Source organism: Triturus cristatus, chromosome 11 (assembly GCF_964204655.1).
Source record: "Triturus cristatus chromosome 11, aTriCri1.1, whole genome shotgun sequence".
NCBI classification, from domain to species: domain Eukaryota; kingdom Metazoa; phylum Chordata; class Amphibia; order Caudata; family Salamandridae; genus Triturus; species Triturus cristatus.
The window spans coordinates 21,418,586-21,438,037 of NC_140594.1; the positions used below are offsets into that span (position 1 = coordinate 21,418,586).

General features: G+C 47.5%; 1 protein-coding gene across 2 annotated transcripts in view; it reads left to right on the forward strand.

Moving 5' to 3' along the window:
* The first annotated feature begins 223 nt into the window (after positions 1–223).
* The window catches only part of GLT1D1 (glycosyltransferase 1 domain containing 1), a 455,256-nt gene continuing 436,027 nt past the window's right edge, over positions 224–19,452 (forward strand). For both annotated transcript variants that reach the window (XM_085636393.1, XM_085636394.1), the window contains exon 1: positions 224–376. In XM_085636393.1, coding sequence (XP_085492519.1) covers positions 309–376 — 68 coding nt within the window. In that variant the 5' untranslated portion in view covers positions 224–308. The remainder of the gene's footprint in view (positions 377–19,452) is intronic.

Here is a 19,452-nt window from a genome sequence, read left to right on the forward strand (position 1 = left end):
ACCAGTGGCTCGGCTCTGGCTCGGCTCGCCCACCTCTACTCTGCTGGCCTCTCTCCAGCGTCCTTCAGTGGCACTCAAGGCAGACAGTACCGATCCAAGATGGCGGGGCCGCTGGCGGTCTTGTCCTTCTTCAGTGTCGGTGCTGCGCAGGTGCGCCCGTCGCCACGCCCAAGGCACCCCGGAAGGCCGAGCACCCTCCCAAGATGGCGGAGTGTCGTTAGTCCGTCTTCTGTGTTTATGTGCCATGACATCGCCTCTCCCAGGCACTGACCCAGCGCTGACATTAGAAGCCGCGGTCGGTGGGCGCTATGAGGATCCTGTTGCTCGCCTGCCTGCGAGCCCAGACCGGCAACAGCAGCACTGCCAGCAGGATACAGTAAGAGAAGGCAGAGGAAGTGGGGGCTGAGCTCACAAGACCACATACACTCCAGGCACGCCCCCTCCCCGTATGCACGCTCAGGGGCTCACCACTACTCGTGCACTCCCACACACCCCTAGCACAGGCACTCGCACACACACTGACTTCTGATAACTGACTGTTCCATTCACACTGACTCCTGATCGCACACTGACTACGAATCAATGACTGTCCAATGTACAGGGCTCCTCATCCCTGACTGCCCATGCACACTGATTACCCCATGTCCACTGACTGTATCGCTGACTACTGAATGCACACGGATTACCCCATGCTCACTGACTGTGTATCACTGACTCCCCATGCCCACTGACTTCTGATAACTGACTGTTCCATGCACACTGACTCCTTCCTGATCGCACACTACCCCATGCCGATGGACTCCTCATCACTGACTGCCCCATTCACACTGATTACCCCATGTACTCTGACTGTATCACTGACTGCTGCATGCACACAGTTTACCCCATGCCCACTGACTTTAACACTGACTGCTGCATGCACAGTTTACCCCATGCCCACTGACTGTTCCATGCATACTGACTCCTTGCTGATCGCACGCTACCCCATGCACACTAACACCGGATTAATGACTGTGCAATGCACATGGACTCATCACTGACTGCCCCGTGCACTCTGATTACCCCATGCACACTGACTACACCATGCACACTGACTACACCATGCACACTGACTACACCATGCACACTGACTCTTAATCACTGACTGTGTGATGCACACTGACTCTTAATCACTGACTGTGTGATGCACACTGACTCCTAATAACTTATTTTCAATGCACAGAGTGAATCATGCACGCTGACTCCGGTTCACTGACTGGCCCATGCACACTGACTCCGAATCGTTGCATGGAGCAGTTTTTAAATATGAACTAAGAAGCATTCCTGCCCCCCTCTGATAACGATGCTATTATTAGTGACCCAAGAGGTCAGGGGTCATGTCTTCTTACGAGTTGATGCTTATTTTCCCCTGGAGATTGGTCTTTACTTTTCTTTCTCTGACTGCAAAGTCAGAGGATTTTGTGAAGTGAGCTGTGAGCAGTCTGACAATCTTCCTGGACGTACGACGGGCGATTACATGGCATTTAAATTAACTATACAAGTATTTCCAAATACATTTTAGAAGTTAGGAAAGCATTTTAAAATTCTGAAGTGCGATGAAAACAAAGATTTTAATAGGAACAAAACAAACCCCAATGCTTTACTTAGTGATGTGCAAATGCAAAATATTGGCTGAAATCCGTTTCCCAAACATAATTGTTTATGCAATATTCTGTTTTATCAGTAAAATTTCATGTCAGTGGAAAAATCTTTGGCCATTTCAATTAAAAATATCTGTCTGTAAATGACGGTGCGCCACCACATCATGCTTTAGTAATAGATTTATTAAAAGGGAGTTTTTAACCTTCAACTGATAAACATTCCTGCCCCCGGCCTGATAGCAATGCTATGAGTGAACTACGAGGCAAGTCAGGGGCATGTGTACCCAGTGCTTTAAATGGGCCGGTACTCACCGGTACTGAGTACCGGCACTTATTATCATTTTTATCACTCTGAGTACTGGCACTTCTCTGCTGCCAAGGAGAGTACCGGTACTCATCAAAGGTAGGCTCATTGTTGCTAGTGCTCACGAAGGAGGCTGTCTGATAGCCAAAGCGCCTCTAGCCCAAGCTGAGCCACTTCTAAACAATTCAGCAGGGCTCATTTGCATAATGTCCGGCGTTCACCACCATGCTGTGTTTGACAGCCCTGTGCTGTCAATCACATTCACACCATGGTGTGCATTTGTGCACACACTCGAATCCAGGCATCCTGCTGACAGCAGCAATAGCAGCAATTAAGAAAGCCACCCACCTGAATCTTTTGTGTGAGTGTCTGCTTGTGTCTGGGTGTTTGCCTGCTTGTGTGCGCATGTTTGTGTGTATGTGAGAAAAGCGAGTGAAAGAGGGAGGGAATCCAGACACTAGGGAGGTATTTTAAAGGATATTCTTGGAATGCTTTGTGTGAGCATTGCTGCTTGTTTCTGTGAGTGCGCACTCAAGAATATATAAGTAATCGGCCACATAGTAGAAGTGTCTCATATGTCTTATCCTTAGCCCCGCCCCCAAGCCCCGCCCACTTGCTACATTTATAGCTCATTTTAAGAGTACCTGCACTTATTTTTTCCAATGTGTAATCTATACGTGGGCTACATTTTTATTATACATGGAGCAAACATGGAGTCTGTTAATTCAAACAGAATAGTTCATTGTACAGCAGCCACGTGGAACTCACTCTCGTATGTGATGGTGAAGAAAAAGGCAACCTGGTGAAATAAAGTATTTGCCAAGGATCACACAATTTGAGACGAGTTTATGGGTCAAGTGCATTACAGTTTGGTTGAGTAGATTATTCTAGACCGCCGGTCGATTAACATTGTTCTGATGTTCGAGGTCTGTACCCTGAGCTCACTGATTGCCCCGTGCTCACTGATTGCCCCGTGCACACTGATTGCCCCATGCACACTGTGTGCCACATGCACATTGATTTCGGAAAACGGACTGTCCCATGTACACTTACCGTCCCTTGCACACTGATTTCGGATCATATTGACGCCATGCATTCTAGCTGTCCCATACACGCTGACGCAAAATGACTGACTGCACCATGCACACTGACTGTTCCATGCCTCCTCTTACCCTTCCTGACCTACAGCCACTCCCATGGACAGTGTACCCATGCCCAGAACTATATGTGTACGTCATGTATTGGCTCCCTCATTCACACGACTTCCTTCACAAACAACCTTTACACCCATAACCCAGATACACACTAAATGAACAGACTCACTCCTGCTCAAAGCGCACACAGACCACCATAGAAAGACCCTGTATAAGACCAACTCCATGATACACACACACTGACTAGCCAGGACAGATGCCTCCCCCACATAGTTTGCACATACACACTCACTCATCAAATATGCAGCAGACGCACCCCACACAGACATCCTATGCATATTTATTCTCACACACATCCACCCACTTTATAGGGATCATTTCGCTCAAAATGTTCGAATTCGCTTGACTAATGATATTTGTGGGGGGGGGGAGGAGGGGGGGTGATGGACCATGGCATAAACCGGTGGTGGTTCAGCCGGTGCAATATGTTAGAGAACTGTACAAATTGCTGGTAAAATCGCAGAAAGGTAACTCAGTGTCTTGAGTGTCTGTCTCAGAGTTTATGAGTAACCTATAGGCCTGAGGCTCTGGTAAGAGTAACGCAGCCAATAGAACTGATGTCAGTAGAGTAGGTAAGAGAGGGCATGCCAGTAACTCATGGGGTCCAGTCCCTGTTGCACAACTAATCCACACGTCCACTCTTCTCACGAGGGCTTTATGTTACGGGTTCCAAGTGTAGGTCAAGATTAACAGCGTCCTGCATCTCTTGTAGGCAGGTTTTGTCCAGGCCGCAGTGTGGTTCGATTGTGGTGTCTGTAATACCAGCTTGATGTCTGTTGCGCTGCTGCTTCGGTCCTTTTGGCTTTTTCTGCAGTATTTGACATAGTAGATCATCAGACTGTGATTACCAGAATAGACCTCTATGGTTATCAGATTAGATCTGTGTGATTACCAGAATAGACCTCTGTGATTACCAGAATATACCTCTGTGATTATCAGATTAGATCTGTGGGATTACCAGAATAGACCTCTGTGATTATCAGATTAGATCTGTGTGATTACCAGAATAGACCTCTGTGATTATCAGATTAGATCTGTGTGATTACCAGAATAGACCTCTGTGATTACCAGAATAGACCTCTGTGATTATCAGATTAGACCTCTGTGATTATCATATTAGATCTGTGTGATTACCAGAATAGACCTCGGTGATTAGCAGAATAGATCTGTGTGATTACCAGAATAGACCTCTGTGATTATCAGATTAGACCTCTGTGATTATCAGATTAGATCTGTGTGATTACCAGAATACACCTCTGTGTTTACCAGAATAGACCTCTGTGATTATCAGATTAGATCTGTGGGATTACCAGAATAGACCTCTGTGATTACCAGAATAGACCTCTGTGATTATCAGAATAGACCTCTGTGATTATCAGAATAGACCTCTGTGATTATCAGATTAGATCTGTGTGATTACCAGGATAGACCTCTGTGATTATCAGAATAGACCTTTGTGATGATCAGAATAGACCTTTGTGATGATCAGAATAGACCTCTGTGATTATCAGATTAGATCTGTGTGATTATCAGATTAGATCTGTGTGATTACCAGATTAGATATCTGTGATTACCAGATTAGATATCTGTGATTACCAGATTAGATATCTGTGATTACCAGACTAGATAGCTGTGATTATCAGATTAGACCCCTGTGATTACCAGATTAGATTTCTGTGATTACTAGTTTAGATCTCTGTGATTATCAGATTAGAGCTCTGTGATGACCAGATTAGATCTGTCATTATCAGATTAGATCTCTGTGATTACCAGATTAGAGCTCTGTGATGACCAGATTCGATCTCTGTGATGCCCAGATTCGATCTCTGTGATGGCCAGATTAGATCCCTGTGATTACCAGATTAGACCTCTATGATTATCAGATTACATCTCTGTGATTATCAGAGATCTCTGTGATTATCAGATTAGATCCCTGTGATTACCAGATTAGATCTCTGTGATTGTTGGGACGGGAATGTCTCCTGCATGATGTACAGTCGTGTCCCCTGGGCTTTTCTCAACAGGTTCTGGACCTAGTCCTGAACCAAGAGAGGTACGCCCAATGCACCCCCATAGGGACAAGAGATTACCATCTCTATCACCGGGTTTATGCGTGGTGGCAACATAACATTCACCTGTGGGTCATGTGTGCCTGCTTACCTGCCGATTCATGTAGTCACCTGGAGGCTGACCTGCTGGGCTGAGCTTCCAAGCAGACTGAGGCCAATCTGGAAAGTAGCCTGGCCAGGACACATGAATGGGGAACCAACCCAAACCGGTTCCATGGAAGGAGAACTGTCCTCACCCTGCAAAACCGGAATAATGGTGGGAGCTCAAACCTAGCTTTGTGGTGTGCTCTCTTCTACAGAGGAGGGGGCACTGCAAAGAGTACTCAGGGACTACACGCAGCCAAGTGTTGATGACCCCCCCCAGCAGACCAGAAATCCAGGGCTTTCCTGAATTAATTATATTTGTTGGAAAGTGTTCCCTGGGAACTGAGGCAGCAGGGAGTCTGGAGCTCAGTCACTCCTGGCTTCATCCTTTGACCAAAACTCTCTCCATCTCGTTGTGCCTTAAATTGTAAATATGTGTAGTTTTAGTGTGTAGAAAAAAAGCAAAACGGTTCCCCTCCACTTCGCATAATTGGTTCTGCAACAAACCCCATGCATCCTTCAACTCTGCACATCCCTTCAAGGTCGAGGGCCTCCTGCTGCTCGAAGGAATGCTCTCTGTGAGGCACCCTCTGCCATGTGCCCCAGGTTATTGCTCAATGAAACACTGAGAGCAGTAATGTGTCTCATATGTACTTTTCAATGACTGGCATGCATGAATATTTTTGATGTACATTCGTACCCGGCTGTGCTGCCCTTTCAGCTCCTTGAAGCCTTCACTTACGCGCATGTACCATGAGTCTGTGTTTTGTTGCTCAGCCGCAGAACAGTTTCTTGCTGAGCAGCTCTTTGGGGCTCCTTCTCCCGACCGTGAAAGGAGAAAGGATGTATGGACCCCCGGGAGTCTGTGATCGCAGCTTCAGCATAAGCAGTGGGAGCCAACAGTGGGAGAAGCAAGTCCTAATCCTCCAGTATTGACACCTGGACCCCAGCATTTCACACACAGGACCCTCATACACACAGAAGAGCCCCTCCATAGACACACAAGACCCACCTGCGCCCACAGGGGCCCTTGTGTCTGTTACAGGCCCTGTACACCCAGGGGCCCTCATTTCCGTCCGTTCTAGCCCCATATTCAGTCTCATGTCTGTACCTACTTCTGCACACGGAGACCCTCCTGTACATCCATACTGACCCCATGCGCACAACGGACCCTATGTCCGTACTAGCCCCACACTCAGAAGGAACCTTGCATCCGTACTGGGTTTTTACATACAAAGACCTCCATGTCCGGACTGGCCCCATACGCACAGTGACTCTAATGTCCTTACTGGTTGCATACATGTCATGTCATGTCTTTACTATCGTTGTACACACAGGGTGCCTCATGTTCGCCCTGGCCCCGTACACACAGTGAGAATGATGTCAGCCTGTACTGGCCCCGTACAAAAGTGTCTCATTCGTTAATTAATTATGCCCTGTACAGCGTTTAGTTGTAGGCGCTATAGTAATAAATGAGCACCTTTACTTATGTTTTCTTCCCAGTGATCTGCACCATCCCTGTTTGTAGCCTTTGCACAATGTGTAGTGTTTCTGCTAGCCGCGTTCGTCTCTCCATTGTATTCCCTGCCGTGGCCAATTCGTCATTAAGCAGCCGATGAAGTCCGAGTTTCTCAAAGGTCTCATTTTGAGGTTCGGCATTTCCTTTATAGTTCAGAATCCGACGTAGTCTCCTTGAATCCGGCCTTTGTATATCCCTTCTTTGAAGTGTATGTTCTTAGAGCCCTCAATCCATCTGAACTGTTTCAGTCATTCAGTTTATCCAGCACTCTGAACCCTTCTCCGCACCTCTGGACCACTTGTCCTCCAGATGAAAAGCTCAAGAAACAGCTGTTTCAGGCAGCTACACAAAAGTCCCCCCTGTCCACCTACTGTCATCCAAGCTGGTACTAATGTCCCGCTAATACTGATAAATCTGTTCGGCCCCTGTCCTGTCGTTTACGCCAGTGTGTATTATCACACTAACGGCCCCTGTCCTGTTGTTTACCCCAGTGTGTATTATCACACCAACAGCCCCTGTCCTGTCCTTTATGCCAGTGTGTATTATCACACCAACAGCCCCTGTCCTGTCCTTTATGCCAGTGTGTATTATCACATCAATGGCCCCGTCCTGTCCTTTGTCCTTTATGCCAGTGTGTATTTTTACACCAACGGCCACTCACTTTTACTGCAGTATATATGATCACACCAACGGCCCTTGTCCTGTCCTTTACGCCAGTATGTATTATCGCACCAACGGCCCCTGTCCTGTCCTTTACGCCAGCGTGTATTATCACACCAATGGCCCCGTCCTGTCCTTTATGCCAGTGTGTATTATCACACCAATGGCCACTGTCCTTTACTCCAGTATGTATTATCGCACCAACGGCCCCTGTCCTGTCCTTCACGCCAGTATGTATTATCGCACCAACGGACCCTGTCCTGTCCTTTACGCCAGCGTGTATTATCGCACCAATGGCCCCGTCCTGTCCTTTATGCCAGTGTGTATTTTCACACCTACGGCCACTGTCCTTTACTCCAGTATGTATTATCGCACCAACGGCCCCTGTCCTGTCCTTTACGCCAGTATGTATTATCGCACCAACGGCCCCTGTCCTGTCCTTTACGCCAGTATGTAGAATCACACCAGTATCCTAACTTTTGTATATGAAAGTCATCTGTGTCTTTGCAGCACGGTGTCTTCAACCCAAACAAAGTTAATTTGGCTCTTTAGGTCTGGAACATTGTGACCTCATGTGACCAGTTTAAAAAAAAAACATTTTGCGATTGGTGGTCATATGCTTGTGATCTCTAAAGTGGAGAACAGTATGCTGTGAATACTGCCACTTTATTCAGTATCTACACTAAATAATTTGTACCTTTTATTTCAGTAGTATGTTCGCTTTGTCTCCTTTTTCGTAGTGTTGTCTAATCATACTGTGACCGATAGTATATGAGGCACAATATTTTTCTGCTCAGAAGAGGTCTGGGAATCCTTCCCCTCAAAGCTCCTTTGTGTCCTTTGGAAAACTTTGCTGTACCATTATCCTGGACGTCCTGCATGTGGTCACTCCTGAGTACTCTGGTGCTGATCCACCCTTCATGTGGTCACTCCTGAGTGCTCTGGTGCTGATCCACCCTGCATGTGGTCACTCCTGAGTGCTCTGGTGCTGATCCACCCTTCATGTGGTCACTCCTGAGTGCTCTGGTGCTGATCCACCCTTCATGTGGTCACTCCTGGGTGCTCTGGTGCTGATCCACCCTTCACGTGGTCACTCCTGGGTACTCTGGTGCTGATCCACCCTTCATGTGGTCACTCCTGAGTGCTCTGGTGCTGATCCGCCCTTCATGTGGTCACTCCTGGGTACTCTGGTGCTGATCCGCCCTTCATGTGGTCACTCCTGGGTACTCTGGTGCTGATCCGCCCTTCATGTGGTCACTCCTGGGTACTCTGGTGCTGATCCGCCCTTCATGTGGTCACTCCTGGGTGCTCTGGTGCTGATCCACCCTTCATGTGGTCACTCCTGGGTACTCTGGTGCTGATCCGCCCTTCATGTGGTCACTCCTGGGTACTCTGGTGCTGATCCACCGTTCATGTGGTCACTCCCGAGTACTCTGGTGCTGATTCACCCTTCATGTGGTCACTCCTGAGTACTCTGGTGCTGACCCACCCTTCACGTGGTCACTCCTGAGTACTCTGGTGCTGACCCACCCTTCACGTGGTCACTCCTGAGTACTCTGGTGCTGACCCACCCTTCACGTGGTCACTCCTGAGTAATCTGGTGCTGATCCACCTTTCATGTGGTCACTCCCGAGTACTCTGGTGCTGATCCACCCTTCATGTGGTCACTCCTGGGTACTCTGGTGCAGATCCGCCCTTCATGTGGTCACTCCTGGGTACCCTGGTGTTGTTCCGCCTTTCATGTGGTCACTCCTGGGTACTCTGGTGTTGATCCACCCTTCATGTGGTCACTCCTGGTACTCTGATGCTGATCCTGGATTCATCCTTCTTCCCAAGCTCTCTGGGCACAGTGAGCTTGCAATCTGTCAGGTGCTGGGGTAACTCTGTAAAGCAGCTACTCAAGATGTGCCCCTTCATGAACACATTGTACAGCCCATCATAACCTGTTACTTTACTGCCCTTCAGCCAACCTTCCATTCCCTTGCTAGACGCGTCTACAGAGTCCACCTCAGACTGGTGTGTCTGCTTCTGGCTATCCCTGAAATTTAGGCAATAATTCTCTTGGGTTAGGCCAAATTTTGCAATGAAAGCATCTTTCACGGGGCCATGTGTAACCCAATGAGATGCATCTAGGGCCACTGGCGTATCCCTCCCAGTGATGGGCATGTGCTTTCACAGGCTCCCCTCCCTCCCCCGTAACCCCCAGTTCTCATCTGGCACTCTTTGCATCAGCAAATCAACTGCATAAGCTGCGCACCTTTTATCAATGTCACCTGCCACCCTATTACTAGCCACCATGTCTCTTGGGATATGAATCCTATGTTTACCTCCCCATGGAACTTTAATGTCACTGCCACCATCATCACTGAACTCAGATATCCTCTGGGACATGAAGTTCATCTAGTGATGACTCCTCTTGTCTTATAGGCCAAGGCCATCTTTTGCTCCTCCAGTGCAAAATTTACTGCTGCCTTCTCTTCAGCAGCTCATTCTTCCTCTTCAAGGGCAAGGCTAGCCAGCTGCAAGGCGAAGGCCCTCTCTGCTTGCCTGTCCTCCAGCTCTGATGAGGACAAACGGGGGGCAACTCATTGCCTCCTGCCATGGGCCATGCAGACGGCACTGCTCCTTGGGAAAAACATTTCCCTGGCACTGGGACTCCCTTCATGCCATCCTCATTTCCTCCCTCAAACTCATCCCCATTCTCCTCTGAGGTGCACTCTTTCCGGTAGGCTTCCTCCCCGGCTTGAGGGCGATGGGATATTCCTCCTTCTTGGACTGTTTGTTCAGCTTCAGTCGGCTTTGCTTGAACATGCACATAAGTGACACAGCTGTTTCTTGGCTTTGCAATGTACACCCTAAAACATGTTCCATTATATTCCATCTGGGGGCTACTTCTCAATTACTCGGCGGTGGATGGCCAACACGTTTTTGAAATTAAATCCAACCAAAACTGAGCTCTTTCTAGCCTCTGCCTTTGATTCAATCACAAAACCCTTTGACTGGCCTCCTCACGTGGCACCATTACTGGTTCAAGGTGACTCAGTTTGCGATCTTTGTATTTACGTAAATTCTAATCTGTCCATGGAACTCGTTCAGCTCTCTAAGACCTGTTTCTGGCAATTGAAGAGCTTATGAATTTTACTGCCTTATATTGACAATAAATGCCATGCTCCTGTTGTGGGTGCCCCTGTATGAAAAAGATTGCATTATGGGAACTCAATATACTTGGCTGGCCTAGAAGTGGTTCAGCTGGTGCAAGTATACCGGCAAAAGTGATCGCACATCGCTCCTGTGTGCATCAATTCCACTGGCTACTCAGCGCCTGGATACCGTGACTGGTGACAAGTAGCGCTCTATGAATCTACTGATTTATTAATTAATTGATTGACCCATCAATTGTCTGGTCATTTTAAAAGTGATTGTCATAGTCAATTGAGCGATTTATCAACATTCTCCAGACTTTTTATTGAACATGTTATCCTGGTAAATTCCAAAACAAGCTCTTTAGTTGTCACATCATTTGTTAGAGTTCCTGTGATCTGCATGGCCTGCGTGGCCTGCGTGGCCTGCGTGGCCATGCGTGGCAGTAGGGACTTTGCGGTGCGCTAAGGAAAGAGCTGAAATGCTCAGACTTCTGCCTCTGCTCTAAAACTGGTCTTTCTCCAATCCAGGAAACCGCTCAGGTCTTTTTTCTTTAACCCTCATTAGATCTGTCATTCCAGTGGTGCCTCATTGAAGGTCCAGCAATATTAATTTTCCACATATGTGCACTTTACAAATATCCCCCATAGACCATGTGCTATCTTGAATTGGGGATGAAAACTTCCCGCTATTTAGGAAGCACAGTGTGCTGAATGAACAACGTAGACACTGAAGGGAGGAGTATGTACGACAGTCTGGAAGCACTACCTAGCAGATTCAGTATCCCCAAACACGTTGAGAGAGTAATGGCCGTAGCCGATTCAGGATCCGGAAACACGTTGAGAGAGTCATAATCGCGGCAGATTCAGAATCCGCAAATACGTTGAGAGAGTAATAATCGTGGCAGGTTAAGTATCCCCATACACGTTGAGAGAGTAATGATTGTGGCAGATTATGGATCCGCAAACACGTTGAGAGAGTAATGGCCGTGGCAGATTCAGCATCCCCATACATGTTGAGAGAGTATTGGCCTTAGCAGATTCAGGATCTGCAAACACGTTGAGAGTGTATTGGCCGTAGCGGCTTCAAGATCCCCATGTAATGGCTGTAGCAGATTCAGGATCCGCAAACACGTTGAGCGAGTAATGGCCGTAGCAGATTCAGGATCCACAAACACGTTGAGAGAGTAATGGTTGTGGCAGATTCAGAATCCTGAAACACGTTAAGAGAGTAATGTCCGTAGCAGATTCAGTATTCCCATTCACGTTGAGAGTGTAATAGCCGTAGCAGTTTCAGGATCCGCAAACATGTTGAGAGAGTAATGGCCGTGGCAGATTCAGTATTCCCATTCATGTTGGGAGTGTAATGGCCGTAGCAGATTCAGGATCCGCAAACACGTTGAGAAAGTAATAATTGCGGCAGATTGAGGATCCGCAAACACGTTGAGAGAGTAATAATCGTGGCAGGTTAAGGATCCCCAAACACGTTGAGAGAGTAATGATTGTGGCCGATTATGGATCCGCAAACACGTTGAGAGAGTAATGGCCGTGGCAGATTCAGGATCCCCATACACGTTGAGAGAGTATTGGCCTTAGCAGATTCAGGATCTGCAAACACGTTGAGAGTGTAGTGGCCGTAGCGGATTCAAGATCCCCATGTAATGGCCGTAGCAGATTCAGGATCCACAAACACGTTGAGAGAGTAATGGTTGTGGCAGATTCAGAATCATCCCGAAACACGTTAAGAGAGTAATGTCCGTAGCAGATTCAGTATTCCCATTCACATTGAGAGTGTAATGGCCGTAGCAAATTCAGGGTCCGCAAACACGTTGAGAGAGTAATGGCCGTAGCAGATTCACGATCTGCAAACACGTTGAGAGAGTAATGGCCGTAGCAGATTCAGGATCTGCAAACACGTTGAGAGAGTAATAGTCGTGGCAGATACAGGATCCGCAAACACGTTGAGAGAGTAATGGCCGTAGCAGATTCAGGATCCCCATACACGTTGAGAGAGTAATGGACGTAGCAGATTCAGGATCCACAAACACGTTGAGAGAGTAATGGTTGTGGCAGATTCAGAATCCCGAAACACGTTGAGAGAGTAATGTCCATAGCAGATTCAGTATTCCAATTCACGTTGAGAGTGTAATGGCCGTAGCAGATTCAGGATTCGCAAACACTTTGAGAGAGTAATGACCGTGGCAGATTCAGGATCTGCAAACACGTTGAGAGAGTAATGGTCATGGCAGATTCAGGATCCGCAAACACGTTGAGAGTGTAATGGCCGTAGCAGATTCAGGATCCCCATACACGTTGAGAGAGTAATGGCCGTAGCAGATTCAGGATCCGCAAACACGTTGATAGAGAGTAATGGCCGTAGCAGGTTCAGGATCCGCAAACACGTTGAGAGAGAGTAATGGCCGTAGCAGGTTCAGGATCCGCAAACACGTTGTGAGAGTAATGGCCGTAGCAGATTCAGGATCCGCAAACACGTTGAGAGAGTGTAATGGCTGTGGATGATTCAGGATCCGCAAACACGTTGAGAGAATAATGGCCATAGCAGATTCAGGATCCGCAAACACGTTGAGAGAGTACAAGTGCCACACACCCTGTAGAAAGTTCCCTCACAAGCACCACAGCACCTGCCTCACTGCCCGTGCCTCCACCCCCTTCAGTTCCAGTTTCCGCACTCCTCCTCACTGCCAGTGTCACCTGTGTCCTTATCCCACTTACTGTCAAACTCCATGTTTTACATTTTTTTCTTTACATTTTCCTAGGCAAAGTTTGCGTATTTAAACTGTGCCCGGGTGGCTCATCTAAAGGGTTCCAGTCTCATGTCCAAGAGAAAAAAATTGCTGTCTTGAGCATGGAAAGACTACATGGTTAGTGTCAGCCGGTTAGATTATGGGTGCCCCTTTTCTTACCTCCCTCCCATGACTGTTCCAGATAAAATCCTCTCAGTTCCCCTGAAGATGACCTTTTATTTTATCATTTGGGTTTGTGGTAAGAATAGTTCACCACATCCCCGACAGTCCTTCTTCAGCTATGGATGCTTGTAATATAGTGAAGGCTAACCACCCATCCTTCCGACAACCTTGAGCCGCTGTTGGCAACCCTTTTAATCATTTAAGTGTCTGTTTTCTGGACTTGGATTTTTCTAGAAATCATGGTCTTTGCTCCCAGTTGACACTTCTTGGGCCTTGGAATAGAAGTTTGTAAACCTGCCCTGCTCTCAGCTCTATTCAGCCTATGTTTTTGAGCCATGCTTCCTGCTGATTGGTCGCTGCGCTCCTATCCACCTTATCTGAGATCTAATATATATGGGGCCTCTGCAGCTAGTACTTCAAACTGCTACCCCCCTGATACTTGCGTGGACACGTAGAGCACATTCTTGAGGTTCGTGTGTCCTATAGCCATCGACCCGCTGTCGCCCCCATCACCACCTTCAACTTCTCCCCAACACCTATGGTCAAGCTGTGGTGACATTCTTCCTAGGCCACAGCCAGCCTGAAGTGTTTGTAGACCAAAAGATCCCCCAGTAAGATGACAACAGCAGTTCCATTGCTGCCCTAGAAGTGCTCCGTGAGGAACTGGGGTCATCGCTGCTTCAGACGAGGCTGACTAGAAGATTATGACAAGTGCAGGTGGGCAGCATGGACTAGGGACACTGAGCGGCTGCTCTACTTCACCAGCAAATTCTTAAGATTTCAGAACTCTCCCCACATCCCCTGTGGGACAGCAAACCTACTGCGCCTGCTGAGGCTTCGAGCCCGGTCTACCCTGTTTTGGTCCAAAAATAGTTGGGGTCCCCTGTTTGGCGTCTACGCAATATGGCATTGATGTCCCACAACTGTTAGCCTTGTACCAGTGATTGTGAACGCCCGCTCTGCATGTAAATCAAAGCCCCTTGCATTACCCTACTTGAAACAAAAGTATCCACATGGACACTGGGTAGCCTCGGGGCCCCACGATTCCCCTCATGATGCACTAGAGAAACAAGGAACTCACGGCCACCTAGAAGGTCTTAGGCATAGCTGTGTGATCCTGAGGTCCATACCTATGAAGTTTCCTTGTGCCCTGAACCCTGACTGTGAGGCACAAGAAACTAAGAGCTTCTCCACAGAGCCAGAAAAGTCTGTCTGCGACCAGTTGATTCCAAGATACAGGTCCGTCTTGTCCCCGTTGGCCGCAACCTTTACACCAAGGAAGAGTCTGTAGAACCGGTGGTCCACATAAAACATGGCCCACGGCCTAGAGTGGTCAAGGAAGTGTCACAGCGACAGTTTTAGTACCAGAAATTGTCACTGTTGTCATTTGACTGCCGCTGTAGGGACTCCTCTCTGGTGTCTTACAGCTCACTTTGGACTTTAGAAGAACTCTATCGCAGCCGGTGCTTCGCTTGCGAGAGAGGATCAACCATCTCGTCTCACGTGTGCACCAGGCCATTGACTACCTCCTAGTAATCATTAGTATTGACTCACCCAGACCCCAGACCCCTGGAGGTCATGCTGAATTTGTAGATCCAAGTGGCTGCAAGGTTTCTTGAATGTAGCTCTGTTATTTAATAGGCGGGAGCCGCTGTTTTTTTAAATATAAGCTTTGAAACTGCTAGGTGTTCCCTGCAAGCGACAGGATCTGGAGAGATAGTCCAACACCTGTGGTTGAAATGGAATATTCCTACATCTTTCCACAGTGGGTCCACATGAAGCGGCTTGTAGCACACACTGCGGTAAGGCATTGCTGTTTGTCAGTTCTGCGGATGGCCCCAATACCTGCAGATCAGGAGAAGGGGTCCTTCAAAGAGAGCAATGTGATCACATGGCCTCATCTCCTCCCACCCTCAGTCCCAAGAAACTCTCCTCTGTTTTATTCTAAATCCCATGTTCTTGAAGAGAATGTTTTATCATTCCGGAGACAGGTCTTAGTTTGATGCCTTTGCTTCGTTTGGCGTGGGTGATGGATAGGAAGAGAGGTAGACGAGCTTTTTATTTACTTCTTGTGGCTGCTTGCATTTTTTTTCTGAAGGATTAAATTCCAGGCTGGGGCTGCGATGTGCAGCTGAAGTTCTACCTCGTCTACTGTTTTATTAAGAGAAAATAAAACTGTTTAGGAAAGTTAACGTAGTGCCAAATTAAATCATTTAATATATGTGAAGCCTTAAATGAATTGCGGAAATTGCTAATAAACTGAATGGGGTAGGTGTACTATAAAATTAAGAATCATTTCTTCAGCTGAGCGACTCAACTAAACAAACCAGCATCCATAATATGAAGTTTAAATCGAAATTGAGATTAATGAGAATTTTCATGGCAGTGTGCCTTGTTTGCGCGGTCACATCTGTTGAATTGTAATGAGATGAAGACCTTAGTGCTGCAGAACTAAACCAAGGTACTCCTCTTTGGGGCCCCACCTCCCCCTGGAATGACACCTGGTGGCCAGCTGAACTCTCCCGCTCCACACCCACGGAACACACTAAAAACCTGGGCATCGTACCCGACGGCAAGCTCAAAATGAGAAACGGGGGAGTGCCGACTCTTTGGCGTGCTTCCACATCCTCCGCAGCTGAAGAGAATATTCAAAGGGCACCCACAGACACCAGAAACACCATCCCCCAAGCCCTCGTCACCAGCCGCCTGGACTACGGCAACACCCTATATGTGGGGATCACCACCTAATGCTGAACAGGCTTTAGACGATTCCGAATACAGCAGCCAGGCCCGTCCCCGACCTACCTAGGCGAACCCACATAACACCGCACCTCACAGCACTGAACTGGCTCCCCCTTAACAAACGACGCCAGTTCAAACTCCTCACCCACACCTACAAAACCCTCCACAATTCTGGCCCAGCTTCACTCGACTACAGAGTAAACTTCCACCAACCCACCAGACAACTACGCTCCACGCCCCTCTATCTCGCCCACACTCCGCACACCCGCAGAAGCAGAAGCGGCGGCCGCGCCTTCTCCCAGTTGGCCGCTAAACACTGGAACGATCTCCCTCTCCGAACCGCCCCAACCCCTTGAGTTCAGGAAGAAACTGAAAACCTGGCTGTTCAACCGATAACATGGAGCTGTGGCTCCGCCTCCCCCCCACCCAACACACAGATTGCCGCCCCCACCCCACCAGCGCCTGGATACCGTCGCAGGTGATAAATAGAGATCTATAAATCCACTTTGATTGATGATTGGTTGAACTCTTTGTTTTAGGTCTGGCCTAAAGCCAGTTTTGCTTGTTTACCAGCCTCAATTAATTAAAAAAACATCCCAAATAAATAATACATGTAAATACAGAGATGAGCCTTCTTCCATTGGTCGGTTCTGCTGCCATTCTCATTGTTGCTTCCACTCCCCACAGCATGTGGCAGTGGGTCAGCCCGTTTCATCTGTTGGTGAGCTGACCTATGACTAATTGCATTTTGGGTGATCCCGTGCACATTTGCCTAAATATAATAACACCACAGTGTCAGGGTTGGTGGGGGGTACATTACTTTGCCATTGGTTATTTTTCTTCCCATTCTTTATCTTTTTTACATTTGTCTTTCAGCTTTGTGTTTTAGGTCTTTAAATGACAGTACTCAAAGCCATATTACCTTTCCTTTACACCAGTAAGAATCCTGTTTTCAAGCGGTGTACATTAAGACTGAAAGGGTTTTCTATACCTGTTCTTGGTACACCTGTCTGCTTGGAAGCACTGATTAGTGTGGCTTGTGGCTCAGGTCATTGAGGCTCGTAGGCGCTACCTTGACGGGTCTCTTTTGGAAAACTTCGTCCCAGGTGGATAATTCAGCCTTTCAATCGCAGAGCAGGAGTGGGACGGCTTGGGGCTGTGTAGAGCACATGCGTGTGGTGGAAGGAGGAAGCAAGAAGTGGGTGAATTTGTGGCTGAGCTCACCTGGGCCCCTTTTGGAGGAATTCAGGGAGAGGAGGAGAACCCGGTAGAGCTCCGATGGGATCTCCTGGTCAGATCCTAAACTTGACAAAAGTGTTGGCTACAGGATGAGGGACCAAGGCACTTAAAGTCCCAGGTCCCTGGGTCAGGGGATCCCTTATCAGCCACATCAAATCTGAACAGTAAAGGTTCGACGGAATCTACCATTGACAGCGTTGTTAATCAATGATCATTTAGCAGATTCGAGGGTGAACCATGTAGCAGCTGGATTTAGGGAACACCTTCATGTTTCAGTGAAAGGGTGTGACCTACCTAGAACCGGGGTTCAGAGCAATTCATGGTCCTTGCAGAAAAAGAGTTTCACACAGACCTCAGTGGAAGAGACGATCATAGCATCAACCATTGATTCTGTAGACCTCTTTGGTGGAGTCGGGGCCCCAATAAATAGGTGAAGAATTTCAAGTCTCCATCTGCAGGCTCTGCAGGTTGTGCTGCGCTCATCACACATTCAGGGGGTGATGATTCTGAAGGATTTCCCTTGTGTCAAATGCAGGCTGGAGTTCAGTTCTAGGTTTATTCCATCGTTGACCAGGATTTTGTGATCTCTTCCACAGGAGAGGAATCTGCCTTCTTCCAATAACTGATTCTTGCAGATGAAGGCCGATTGCTCACCGACCACCAACGATTATGAACATCGGCCTATGATCAGTTCTGTATTACCTCAAGGTGGTCCTTTGGTGATATTCCCCAGCAGTTTGAGCCCGATCATTAGGAGAGGTGCAGAGAAGAAGCACATTGTTGATCATAGTTAGTGGTTATCCCGAATCAAAAATAAATGAGAAGAACCCGCCTCTCCCTCTCCCGAACCATAAACTTCAGATCATTGAGGTCGGCTGGCTTCTACCTGAGGACCATAACACGGAATAGATAACGGGCTCCAGTGCTGCTGTTATTGTTCTTCAAGAATCCTTTGGTACTGATCTTTTTGTTTGTCAGCAGGGTGGTAAGGACTAGACTCGAGAGGTGCAGGGGGTAAGGCAGCAGCGTAGGTAAGGATCACACCCATAAGGAGCATGGGGTAAGGCGGGCTGCGTTTGTTTTATAAGTCACTTGACTGGAGACATTTTAAGAGTTTACATCTACAGGGCTAAAATACCTGCTTCACTTCTGTATGCAGTTGAGTAGATGACCTCGAGTCATGGAGCTTTTTATAGAAAACAGAACCAGAAATATTACGTAAGCTCTGCTCCCTGAGAGGCTCTCTCCTGGTTCAAGCACTGTCTCTCAAATTCGGACTGTCGCTCTCTTTTTTTAGGTCTCGCTGAGTCTGTGCACATGCGCTGCTCGGAGAGACTTTAGTAGATGAGTTTTCAAAGTGCTGCTGGCTGGCCTAGCGCTTGCTTTCACGCTTTTTTGCTTTTCAGCTTTGCAATTTGTACAGCCGTGATCACTTTCACTTGCGCGCGCAGCCTACTTTCACTTTTCGCGCCCACGCACCACTCGCTTTGCACAAGCGTGTAATTGGAATGAATGGTCACTTATACAGTAGTGTTCCAGATCAGGGCATATAAATTCTCCCTACTTCCACGGATAGAGTAATTTCACAGATACACGCACATACACTCACCATACGCTTGGGCCCATTCCACTAACATACACTCCGATTACTCTACCTGTACCAACCATGGGAAAAACACCTCCTAAACACCCTGCATCTAGAGTGAGGTCAATGAGACCAAATTGACACTGTCTTGAGTCATGATTTAAACAACAATAATCACAATAGAGTACTCAATAAAGCACAAGAAATAACCACCAACACTGTATTTAAAATAATGGTACTTTATCTAAAATTAGTTCAAATGGAAAGGCAATCAAAATAAAATCATTATTCTCATAGTTACCTATTCTAGCTAAATGTCATAAATGGGT